The sequence below is a fragment of the Meleagris gallopavo genome, chromosome 1, assembly GCF_905368555.1.
Source record: "Meleagris gallopavo chromosome 1, MGAL_WU_HG_1.1, whole genome shotgun sequence".
Taxonomy (NCBI): Eukaryota; Metazoa; Chordata; class Aves; order Galliformes; family Phasianidae; genus Meleagris; species Meleagris gallopavo.
The window spans coordinates 6,010,152-6,022,927 of NC_139404.1; the positions used below are offsets into that span (position 1 = coordinate 6,010,152).

The 12,776-nt window shown below is 41.5% G+C and overlaps 1 protein-coding gene across 16 annotated transcripts in view; it reads left to right on the plus strand.

The window, feature by feature from the left end:
* CELF2 (CUGBP Elav-like family member 2) overlaps nt 1–12,776 on the plus strand; it is a 370,306-nt gene that overhangs the window by 268,922 nt on the left and 88,608 nt on the right. For all 16 annotated transcript variants that reach the window (XM_085215689.1, XM_085215679.1, XM_010720047.4 and 13 more), the window contains one exon: nt 3,071–3,153. In XM_085215689.1, coding sequence (XP_085071815.1) covers nt 3,071–3,153 — 83 coding nt within the window. The remainder of the gene's footprint in view (nt 1–3,070; nt 3,154–12,776) is intronic.

Sequence of the window (12,776 nt, forward strand, 5' to 3'; positions counted from 1 at the left end):
CCTTCAGCAGGGGCTAGCTACCAGTCAGACAGCACACATTGGCCCTGTTTTTTCACACAGCAGTCCTCTCTTCCAGTATTTCTGCAGAAACAGCTGAATTTGGTCCTTTCTCCTATGGCACGTGATACTGAGCCAAGGGGATTTTACACTTAAGGCATTTTTAAAGCTGTGTTGTCAGAGCTGCAACTGTGTGTGTACCTTGGCAGCAAGCACCTCCTTAGGCTGAGCTGCAGCATTTCCTTTGGGATTGTGTGCACGTTCACCTTTCATGTTCTTGGTTTCCATATTTTTCATTAATCCACTTCGACGTTATTGTCAGAAAGCTTCAGAATCGAATGTCCACAATTCATGTCCATGCTCTCCCCAAAGCATGGCAAACAGTCTGTTGTTTTGTTGTGGCTGTGTAATATGATACAAGTAAAATGAGCACAGGTAGCAATTTTATCCATCTGCATTTTCAGATGTGTCAATCTGTGAGCGTAGAGGCACCATCTTTGTCACAGGCTGATGATCTGCTGGAAGCACCTGCATGTTTCCCACTATGCTGCTGTTTGTTCCCAGTCTTCATTCAGATACATTTTTCCATACTGCAGTATTACTTTCCAAAACTGATTAGTTGAAGGGTATTTCACCAGGTATTTATCTTTCAACCACAATTCTTTCACGTAGAGCCAAGAACGATAAACCCAAAGATTTCAAACTTCTTATCAGGAAAAACCCAGAGAGCTCAAAGCCAAAATGAAACTCTTCAGACCCATGGTAAGGACATTGCAATTCCAAGATCATGTCCATTACTTGATATTATTTTCCTTGAAATCCTCTCTCTTGGTTAAAAAGCTTTATATTAAACAGCTAACAAAACAAATGGAGAGACAATAATAGAAGACAGAGACTTTGGAGGCGGTTGGCAGGACAGAAATGCATCATGCTCTTTTGTCAGAGTTGTGCTGTTAAATGTCACAAACTCTGATTTGTTTCACATTTTGATTTTGGTGTCAAACGATTAAAATTTGCCGAGTTTACCAGTGGAATAGAAGATTAAGTACTATAAGAAAGCACAAACCCTGCAGGCTGTGTCTGTGTGTAATAGTCATCCCTGCCAAACAGTGATCACTGAAATAATTATCAAGCCTTCTCTTTTTTGAACTGTGAACTTTTAAAGAAACTATTGGTATTATGGGAAGTGTTTCTCCCAGCTGTGTTAAGTCAGCATTACCTGCCTGCCCATGTATTATACTGCTTGCAAGTGTTTTTCTCTTAGGGATAAACTCACTGCATTCCAGCTGGGAATACATTATTACCTTTGCTTGTTATGGACGTAATGGTCATCGCTGGCCCAACTGCAAAGCCAGAGGGAGCATTCAGAGTGCAACACACAGCCTGAGCCAAGCAAGAGGCAGCAGAGGGGGAAATCTGGATTCAGTTTTTCCTTCTGAGGTGTGGGGTGAGCCTCCTGCACACAGCCAGGTATCTGCTAGCTGTGTTCTGCACGCACATTCTCCTTGGTGCCCTTTGCTGTTACGGCAGTACTTAGAGGCCAAAAAAAAGCTGGCATAAGAGGAGTGACATGGTATTTCACGTTGGTAAGCACCAGGGAGTCGGTGCAAGCAAAGGAGAAAGCATTGCTCCTGTGTTATTATCTGAGGGAGCAGGAAGGCTGGTGATGAGGCTAGAGAACTGCACTTTGTTTGGTTGTGGCATTTCCCTGGAGTTGCAACACATCTCTGTAGGTGATTAATACAGTAGGATTTATCAGCAAATCGGCATCATTCTGTTTGATCTGAAATAGGTTTTTACTTCAACAGCCACTCCTGCTTCCCAGCAGGTTTTCTCTGTCCCAGCACCAGATGGGTCACCTGACTGCAGCTGCAAAGCTCCAAAGGAATTTGAGACTCACTTCTTAGTGTAGAGACTGCCCACATCCACAGGAGAAGGGCTACACTTAGCCCCAACCTGTTTCCCTTACAGACAGGGTTGCAGCAGAGTGGTTGCTAAGTGGGAATTTTCCTTGTTATTCACTGAAGCACACCAGAGATGATCTCAGGCTGGTTTCCCTCCTACTGGAAGTCAGTTGAAGTCACAAACTGCGTCATTGTGCCCAGCACCCCACCTGCAGTGTGGGTGCAAGGTCCTTCTGCAGGAAGACTTCCATGACCCATGCACACCTAGAAGTACATGCAGGGCCTTTAGATTGTGGCAAATCAGCTCCCAGTGCTTGTTTCAATCCCACGCATCCAAAGGAGGGTCACAAAGATGGGGGAAGGCCTGGAGGGCAAGATATGTGAGGAGCGGATGAGGGCCCTGGGTTTGCTCAGCCCAGAGCAGAGGAGCTGAGGGGAGGCCTCATGGCGGCTGCAGCTCCTCACAGGGAGTGGAGGGCAGCGCTGAGCTCTGCTCTCTGTGACAGCGACAGGGCCTGAGGGAACAGCGTGGAGCTGTGCCAGGGGAGGGGCAGGGGGTGTTAGGGAAAGGATCTGCACCAGAGGGCAGTGGGCATGGAACAGGCTGCCCAGGGCAATGGGCACAGCACCGAGCTGCCTGAGTTCAGGGAGTGTTGGCCAACACTCTCAGACATAGGGTTTGGATTTGTGGTGGTCCTGTGTGGAGCCAGGAATTGGACTTCATGATTTTTAACTCCTTACTTATTGGTAAGGCAAAGTCTCTAAATAAGGTCCTGCTTTAACCTGATTTTCTGCCTGGGATGTAACAACGAATGCCTGCTGGTTTGAATTTGTCTTGTTGCTCATATTCAAAGCACAATGGAGAGCCTACAGAAAAATATAACCTTATTTACACTGTACAAAGCCAATTGGATTTTAGTTAACTTAATTTCTAAGTGATTACAGTTCGCTAACAATGTAGGTGTGCTATAGATGCAATGCACAGGGGGTGACTTTTTATTTTAAACCATACAAGCTTTCTTTTATTCATGTCATTCAGGCAGCCTCGTGATAATTCATATTTCCTGCTTTCATAATGTGTTGTTCAACCACTGTTTTTTCTGCCTCCCTATTGTACTCTCACAAATCATACTCACTAATTTCTGAAAGCTTTTCATTTCTCTCTATAGGTTGTTGTTTCGTAACATTTTATACAAGAAAAGCTGCTCTTGAGGCACAGAATGCACTGCACAATATTAAAACTTTACCTGGGGTGAGTACATTTACTTTTTGATCCTAATTATTTTGTTGCCAGAAGATAGCCCTTTTGCTTGAGATGCTTATTAAGTGCCCCAGGTGACCTTGGTCTCTTCAAGAGAGGGTGACAAACCTGATGTCCTGTCTTGTAACAGTGCCAGTGCTGTAGCAATGGCATTATCTCTAAAGACAGTTGTTCTTCTGTAGAAAGTCTCTTGCCTGGAAATAGTGCTGATTCCTGCTGACTGGAGGCAGATACTGAAGTGCAAGGTAGATCCAATTTTTTTTTTTTTTTTTAACAGGAGAAGGAGGGGGAGAAACATATGGCAGAAAAATACTGCTCCACTGAGGGTTCTAGTTCCAAAAGGGAGAAAGGAAAAGACAAAATACAGCCAACTTCATTAAATGCAGCCGTTGTACACATGGTTTCTAAACAACCAAGTGCATTAGTGTGGTGACTGCACATTAGGGAGCCACAGAGCACAGTACCATGTTGCTGCTTGGACAGAGCCATTCCTGCCACTACCTCTGCTCAGCACCCTTTTCCCACTGATACACTGCACTGGTGGTTAAAGCAGTTGTGCTTGTGTTACTGAGCTAATCGTACAACCTGTATCGTATGTTATCCCATAGTAGTTCAGATCTGAGTTATAGGTTGGAAGAGAAGAATATCTCTGGTAATTGCATGAGTTTAATCTGAAGTCTTCTTGTTCTAAGATTTTCATTTGTTCTGGTGTTTGCAACCAAATACTTTGGGGACCAGAGCAGAAAAATACAAAGAGTGGGGATATATTCCCCCTTGATGCATGGCAAGTGTTCCAGTGTATGAATAGAGTGTGTGGTTACAGACACAAGAACAAATTATACAGCACTATATAAATAAATGGAATATTGTTTGAACTGGCAGTTATGATGGATGGTTATGAACTGATGGCCAATATCTTTTTGAGTTCCTAGACACCATATGTGAAATCAGACAGTATGTGTTTGAAAACTTCATGTCTGGCTGGCCCAGGTCCTCTTAGAAAAGTCACCTCATCTGTCATGAAAGTGACCAACATGGAGATGTTGGATAGTTACCCATGAGCCATGCTAATTCACAGAGGTAGAATGGAATTCTTCCATCATTTGAAAATGGAAATGCTGGAAGGAGTGAGAGGAAATCTGCAATGACCAGCTAGCTACAGGAAAATCAATGAAAAATAGTGCCACTTCAGATTTCAGTAAATTTTTCCAGGGTTGATGTCAAGCCTTGTAGTGGCAGGTTCAGCTTTCGAGGATGTACAGGATGATATGCCATCACTGGACTGAAAGGAAAGTGTTGAGGGATCTCTGGAGCTCCAGCCACATCACAGCATCACTTGGCTCTGCAGCTCCAGTTGTTGGTTCCCATCCCCACTGCCAGAGCATGATGAGCCCTTGGATGAATGCTCTCTAACCCAGTTCAGCTAATACTGCAGTTAACCCAGCTCATTGTATAACTGCTCTCCAATGTGCTTTCAGTTAAGCAGCTGAGCTGAGTGGGCTGGACTCAACAACGGAGGTGATCCTGAGCTACTGCAGCATCTCTGGGTGTGTGAGCCATACCCTGAAGCCCCATACTCGATCTGTACATCACTCTTCGCAGCAAGGAAAATCCTTTTGCTTGCACCTCTCCTTCTGAGCTCCAGAGCTGACTGCTCTGCTCTGAAAGGTCTTGGTTAAACCAGAAGTTGACTCAGAGGGGTAGCCTCCTTTCCTGACTTCCTCATGTACAGGTAGTAAACAGGCTCAACTTTGCAGAGCTTCTTACTTCGGCAGGGCAGCATTTTCTCCTCTTTATAGCTAAGGAACATGCCACAGTTAAAGAGGCTGCTGCACCTTTTTTTTTTTTTTTTTTTTTAATTAAGATCAAAACTATAACATTTTTTCCAATGCTGAATCTAGCTCTTTGTCTTTTAAAATGTATATTTTTCAAGCTCTGTTTTTCCATCTTGAATGTGAAGTTACAAACTTTTCTTCTAAGAAAAAGTGAAAATTACTTTCCCATGACTCTAAGGCCTGAACTGATCTGATCCTGATGCTGCCTGAGATGTTAAGATTTTATTTTGAGAGGAGTCGTTACACCTAATTCTTAAAGGCACATCTCTAATAAAGAGAAAAACTCAAACAGCTCATTACAGTAAAGAAAATTAACCATATATTATATAACAGATTCTATATTTTGAATGTGATTTAGGCTGACATTCAACATAAATTGCAATACTGTTATGATTCAGCAGTATATTCCCAAAATGACCTTGTTTATGCATGCTATAAAGTTGTGGCATACGTGCTGAAGCACTTCACTAGAGCAGGATTCTCCTTCTATGAATTTTAGCGACTTCCATGCTGTTAGATCTGGCCCACTAAGCAGCTTTCCGTGAGCTAGCAGGGATTGGTAGTGGATAGCCTGTGTGTGAAACAGTCTCTTTCAGAGCAAATGGAAGCAATCATCTGTCAAGGCTACAAGGGATGAATTTGGATCAGGTTCATTTGGGCATCAGCTTGCTTCCAGTAAACAAGATGTGCTGTGTAGGAGCTTCAGAAAGGAGGTGTATTTGGAAACAAAACAGTCTGTGCCTTTCACTTGTGCTGAAATACAGCCATGCATCAGATAAGAAGCATCTCTGAACAACCCAGGAGAAAAACAGAGTAACAGGCAGGTGGTTTGTTAGTTTCAGATACGGAATTATGGCAGACACAGAAGCAGGGGTGCAGCAGCTTGCCTGCATTTCACATGTGCATAGGTATCACTCATCCCGCTGAACGACTGCGTGCACTGAACGACTGTGAGTGGGATGTTTCTGGTTTGTCTCTTCATTTCTGAAATGCAGACTTGCTCCGTGTTCCTCAGTAAGTCAGTTTGGGATGAGCACTTACAAAGCCAAAAAAGCATTTTTGTAGCATGATATCTATCCCCTTCTGTTTAGTTTGGGTGGGTATTTGAGCAAAGCCTGCCATGCTCTGTTTCTGTATCTACTTTCTGTGTGGAGCTCATCCTTAACAGAGACATGAAAACACGAAGGCTTTATCTGCTCCTTTGAACTGCACCCTTTTAGTGGACATGAAGAAAACAAGACCAGACATAAATGATTAATGCAGAATCTTGGAAGAAAATATTGCAGGGTGCCTTGCTGTTTGATTACAAGCCTTGGAATTAGTCAACATTTCCATAATTCTAAACCAATATACACCTGTTTTCCCACTGTGATGTGAAGGCACAACTTAATTTAACAGAAACCCTGCTGTGCTAAATCTCTCATTAAATACCAAGCTAGTTCTGTAATTTAAAGTTGCAGCACCACTATTTTAACGAAATTGCCTTTGTATTATGAAATTAATAAGAAGTTAATGATGCACTTTGCTGTATTCTCTCAGTTTTTTTTTCACAGCAACAACAACAAAAAAGAAAGATAAAGAGGAAAAACATGTCACCAGCTGACATCTCAAGGCTTTTCTTGTTTTAATCATTTTCTGAGGATAAAATTCATTTAAAGTATTTAAAAAAATTTTTTTTAAACTTTTGGCATAAGTAGGATCAAACATCTTCTTTTTACTCATGATTATTATAATCTCTCTGTTAGACATAATATTCCTTGTCACATAATGGAACTTTTATCTTTCCCCAACTATGCATTTAGATATCACTTGTCACAGTAACATTGCTACTAGGCAGAGAAAAAGATACACAGCATTTGAGAAATACAGGCATATTGATATATATGATACATATCAATGAAATAAGGACAATTCTCTTCTGTTTACTTGGCATCACAAGTAGCTTTTATGTCTTGTAAATGAGCAAAATGAATTTCTAGATATGTCTTTTCAAGTATAGCATGCAAGCACATAGCTCATATCCTGGCTCCATAGGGATGCAGTTGGCATTATTCACGTTACAGTCAAGTTCTTCCTGCGTGAATATCAGTATGGATTCTATTCTAAAAGGCAGAGGAGAAAAAAGGGAAAACCTCAATTTGAATGCAATAATTGAGATGAGATGTGGAACCAAGGTCTTAACTAGTCTCATCTTCATTAAGAATCTCTTGGCTTTCCTAGAGATACTTAGCTTCTATTCCCTAAACAAAATAATCCAGTGAATTCCTCCCATCTAAATTTATTCTGTACCTTTACTTAGATGTAATAATCACAGTCCCCCCACGCTTAAGCACACCAATATGCTGCTTTGTGAAAATTGGCTTTTATGCAGAGGCTGTATGCAGAGGCTGCTCTCAGCCATGTTGGAGGCACTGCATTTTTTTAGTTTAGTTTTAACACGCATGCCAGTTTAAGAGCAGAATCTACTCTATTTGGCTAACTAGTTCATTGAGTAGGATTTCCTGGCAAGAGATAACTGCAGGTGGGTAATGAGGACTGGTTCGGGTTCTTGAAACCCAGCAGTTGAATAAATGAACCTTCTCATGCAGAAGCTATTTGACATCAGGAATCAATTGGAATCCTTTGGTAAAATCCTTTGGTAAAATCTAGACCTAAGTCTCTTCATAATCTGTTTTGCATTTGGAATTAGATTCACCTGACACGACACGGATCATTTGTTGCCTCAGTACCTTTGCTTATATCCTCATAGGAGAGGTTATCACAAAAAAATTAACAACCTGCACTGATTAAGGTGTCAACACTCCTATGCATTTAACAGAGTAATGGTTTACGTGGTTTTTATTTCAAGTGAGTATACATATTCCAAGTAGCAGCAAGCCCCTTGTATTGGAGTTCTAGCCGAGAATAGGGACATTAACTGCATCAATCAATTTAATTAAGAGTGTAACAACAGAGAAATATAGTTTTGAGAAAGCTCTTCAAATTTTAACAGCAATGTGGAGTTTGTAGGATATAACTGTCTTGTAAAATATTAATGACCCCCTTTTTGCCAGATGTTGTCAAGGAAAAGATTTTCATTTCTAATGGTGTAAGAATCACTACAGGCTTTGTGAAATGTAGTTTATGTGACAGGGAAACAGGAGTGCCTTAGAGAAAGCTGTTCCCTAACTGTTCTTAAAACCATAGAATGGCTTGGGTTGGAAGGGACCTTCGTGTCCATCCAGTTCTAGCCCTCTGCCATGGCCAGGGTTGCCACACACTGCATCAGGTTAGATCAGGGCCTCATCCAACCTGGCCTTGAACACCTCCAAGGATGGGACATCCACAGCTCCTCTGGGCAGCTGTGCCAATGCCTTACCACCCTCTGAGTAACAAATTTCTTCCTCACATCTAATCTAACTCTCACATCTAATCTCACTCTCTATTAGTTTAGTTTAAAACCATTCCCCTTTGTCCTATCACTGTCAGACTGCATTGTGTGCTACCTGTGAAGAAACCTCAGGGATGCAGCTTTAAGAATGCAGAGTAAGTGCAGCTACATTTTAAAGAACATAGGTCATTGTCCTGTTGCACAAGAGCCTTCCTTCTGCCCTATGGCAGGCTGGTTGCCCGCTGGCAAACTAACAGCCACTTTGGGACTTTCCCTCTCCTCTGTAGACCAGCCCACATTTCGCAGTGTGTAATGCAGAGGTTATTTAACCTTAATCACAATAATCCATTACAAAAGGCAGGCATCTACAGAGGCTTTGTTTGGATCCACGTACACTCACTGATAAGACAGTTTATCCAACAAGAAGCAAAAAAAAAAAAAACCACATATATTTCTGATTTGCACTTTATAGCATGAGTTCTGTACATTTCTAATGAATATTGCACTTTCCTTTCTTGAATACCATTTTAATTACCAGCCCGCTTCTTTGCTTAGGCTTTATGAGTTGTCAGTATATGAACATTATGTAAAAATTACCTGTAATAAAAAGGTAATCATCCAATATGACTTGAATTATAGCCTGAATATGGGATATCAATGACTTTGAGAGATTTTGACAAACAGAAAGGGAATTCAGAGAGTAATTAAGTTAGTTAAGGGCTTGGAGTGATTGATTTATGATGACAAATTAAACTAATTCAGTGCCCATATAGCATGGCCAAATGCTGTTTAATGAAGGATCTGAAAAGTGTAGAAGTTTTTAAACGATAAAAATAACCATATGGGAAAAGGAAGAATCCCCAGGGAGCACCTATTTCTAGGAACTGGGCTATAAGACATTGAGTAATGCTGAGAAAGTGAATCTGGCCTATTTCTTCCTTTAAAATACTTCACAAATATACCACTCAGTGGTAGATTTTGTTAGTTCAGAAGTTATTTTTTGTTATGCAAATACATCACTGCCACCTCTGCTCTCTAAAGATAAGTTGCATTGACTTTGCTGCTTAAATAATAAATCACTATTTGCACTAAATTCAAATACCTTAATAGAAAGGTTGGATTTGTGTTTACCATTATTGTGAAACACAGAACATAGCGTCAGCCCTAAATTCAATTTTACCTAAAATGGTAAAAACTGACAAATTGACTTAGAAGCATAATGAAATTCCCTGTAAGCAGCTGACCTTGCAGCTGAATGGCAAAATGATAGGTGTTGTGCAGGCACAGGGAGAACGACATGTTGACTAAGTGAAAATAGCTCCTCTAAATTGAGCAGAACATTTCATTCATAATTATAGTCTCTTTCTCTCAGTGAGGGATGGGGGCCAGATTTACCTTTTGTCACAGCCTGACCATTAGGATAGCTTTCTGACATGCAGGAGAACACAGTTCACATCTACATTGGGTTGGTTACTTGCTGTAAGGATTTAACTTCAGTTGACCCAGAAGAGCCATCACTACTGGACTCAGCTGAGGTTGGAGGTCTCCTTCTCTCCTATTGAATCTGTTCTTTAGCGTATGAAAGCATTAACTTCTCATGGGACTGAAGGAAAGCATGTGAAAGGACTCAGTTGCCTAGTACTGAGAGCAGTGACTCAGGAATGTGATATCTGATAATGAATCCGTGTTCCAATAAGTATTTTTATTATTTGTTTAGAAGATACTCACCCAGAATGGGGAAGTGTGTAGAATAATAACCTGACAGGAGTATCCATTAACCTGAAGTTCTGGTGGGAGGAGGTAAATGTTGGTCTGCCTTACTCAGGTGGTGATGCCCCAACCTAACCCTGGGGAATGTCAGGAGGACACAGAGCTGCAAAGTGTGTGGGCTAAGCTATTTCAGATCCTAGCTGTTCAAATCAAAGCCTTGCTTTTTCTAGAGAAGCAGGAGCACATCAGCCCAGGTGCAAATGCAGTTAGATGCAAGCTAGCTTTTTCAGATACCTCTTTTGGAGTAGCTCAGGGTTTTTTGTGCAGCTTTGCAATAATAGTAATAATATTGGGATGGAAGCTAAGTAACACATAATATTGGATTAACCTCAGCAAGTTTTCCTAATGCGAAGTCCATCCCTGAAAGGCCAAATTGCAATGACATGTGACATTGCTTTGCCTCTAATTTCCATGACTCTGGACAGTTGAGGTCAATACTTTGCAAAATACCTCTGGGTTTTACTGTCCAGCTTAGAACATCTTAGCCTGCTTTTCAGTGAGGCTCGAGTATCTGTTCACAGGATATCAATTTCAAGCTGGGTAACCAAAAACCACTGGCAGGAGAGCCTTCAGAATGGAAAACTGCACAAAACTGAGAGGCCATTGCAAAGCTCACCAAGATTTAAGTGGGATGCTTAGCTAGGGATAATAGCCCAGGCACTCTCTTAAGCAGCAATTTATCCTCCTGCTAGTGTTAGCTGTTTTCTGTTATCCAGAACAGAAAGTACAGGTGCTTCACTCAGCCTCATTAGCACCATGACACAAGCTATTAAAGTTGTCTTTGTAATGAAAAAATAGTTCAGGGAGTCTTCCTAGCCGTCTGACTGCTCCTACAACAATGAAATTAGAAAGGCAAATCATAAACAATGTTGCAGGCGTCAGGAAGTAACATCATTAGAGATGCCCTTGGATGCCATTTACCTGCCTCAGTAGCAATATTTGGTGTCCGTGGAACTGAGTTATGTTATGACTAAAGAGCCAGAACTTCATGGCATGCTTATAACAGAGAGACTGTTTGTTCAGCATCCTTTCTGCTGTTGTGTCCAACCCTGTGCGCTGTGCTGCTTCCTTCTAAAACCTATGCAGTGTGCTCTGTGGCTCCATGCATTGCCATCGGTGGGTCGAAATGTCTCATTTAGTGCTTGTGTTCCTGTGGTGGTGCCAGGAGCTGAGGCATTCTTACCTAGATTTTCCCCATCTCAGCTGGGTAATGAACCATACAGTTTAGATGCACTGTGCTTTTGTATGTGCCAAACATGGAATTAGAGGGAAAACATGAGTTTTGTCTTCTTTGTGGTCATTAAAAATCCTGTAATACTTGCTGAAAAACCAACCGAAAATGGATGGCTTGACTGAACCTCCTGCTCATAGCTTACTTTGGGCAATTAAATTCTGCCTAATTAAAAATACTCTTTGCAGATCCAGAAGGATAATTGATACTTCAGTCATTCTCCTAAATAAATCATCATCTTCATCAGCTCAGATGGGAGATTCACTGCTTTGTCTGCAGAGCAATCCTTTCTCCTTTTCCAGTCTAGAAAGCATTCAAGAATTCTTTTGGGCACAGGCACCCCTTCGCTGTGCAGACATGTTCATATGATTGTTGTGGTAGACATCCAAAACCTTCAGGGTCACTGAAATGTGCTGTGAATTCATACTCTGAAAAGTTCAGAAGGAGACTGCCCCAATTGCAGAGCCCCTATTTCAGACTGCCAGTGTATGCATCGAGCTGTCGGCACCCCCTGAAGCAGAGAGAAAATATCATTAGCGTTATATAGCTTTTAATTGGAAAGCAGTACAGTAGCGGGCAAGGCTAAAGCTTGGCTTACTCTTGGAACAGTGCATCTGTTTTGCAGCTTTGCTGAAATCAGTAATGGTTTTGCTTTTAGAATACAGTCTGAATATCTTCAGAAGCAGAGAGAAGCAGTCATTGAAAAACATGCCACCATAATTCCATCTATGCACAAAAGTCTCTTTCTGTTGCATTGTGCCAGTAAAGTTAAAAAGGCAAAAACTGCAAAAGAAAAAAAAAACATTGGACTAAACAGAGTCTTAAGCAGTGGTAAACAAAATGTGGTTTCCTTTGTGGCTGATTTTTATCCAGCTGCAGCCAAATATCAAAGTGATATCAAAGGAAAGATACCCATTAATTAATTCAGACTGACTTCACAAAGCAAGCCGGAGCTTTTGCTGATATCTGATTCTGACAACTTCCTAATCTTCACAAGTTGTCATTAAGAGTGGCATTAAAGCAGTCTGCAGTCAATCCCCGCTCTCGCCCTATTGTAGCTCGGAGATGGGCTATCTCTCAGCGCAGGAGGGGGCAGGATCTGCAAGCGAGGGTTAGAATAAGCAACTTTGCTTCTTTGCAAATGGAATTTGCAATGTATCAGGGAATCTCATGAATACATTGCCTCTGTCATTCATGCTAGGAACGCTCGCCCGGTTCCACTTGCAACCGTTACAAGAATCTGTTGCAGTGAATGGAAATTTTCACTTCTGAAGGAGAAACACGAAGGGGGGGGGAGGAGGGGGAAATAGAAAGAAAGGAAAGAAAGGAGCTCATGTTTAAAAGGAATAATTGGAAGTCTGTAACGATCTTTTTAAAAGTATGAATAGAGCCTTATCATTGATTTCAA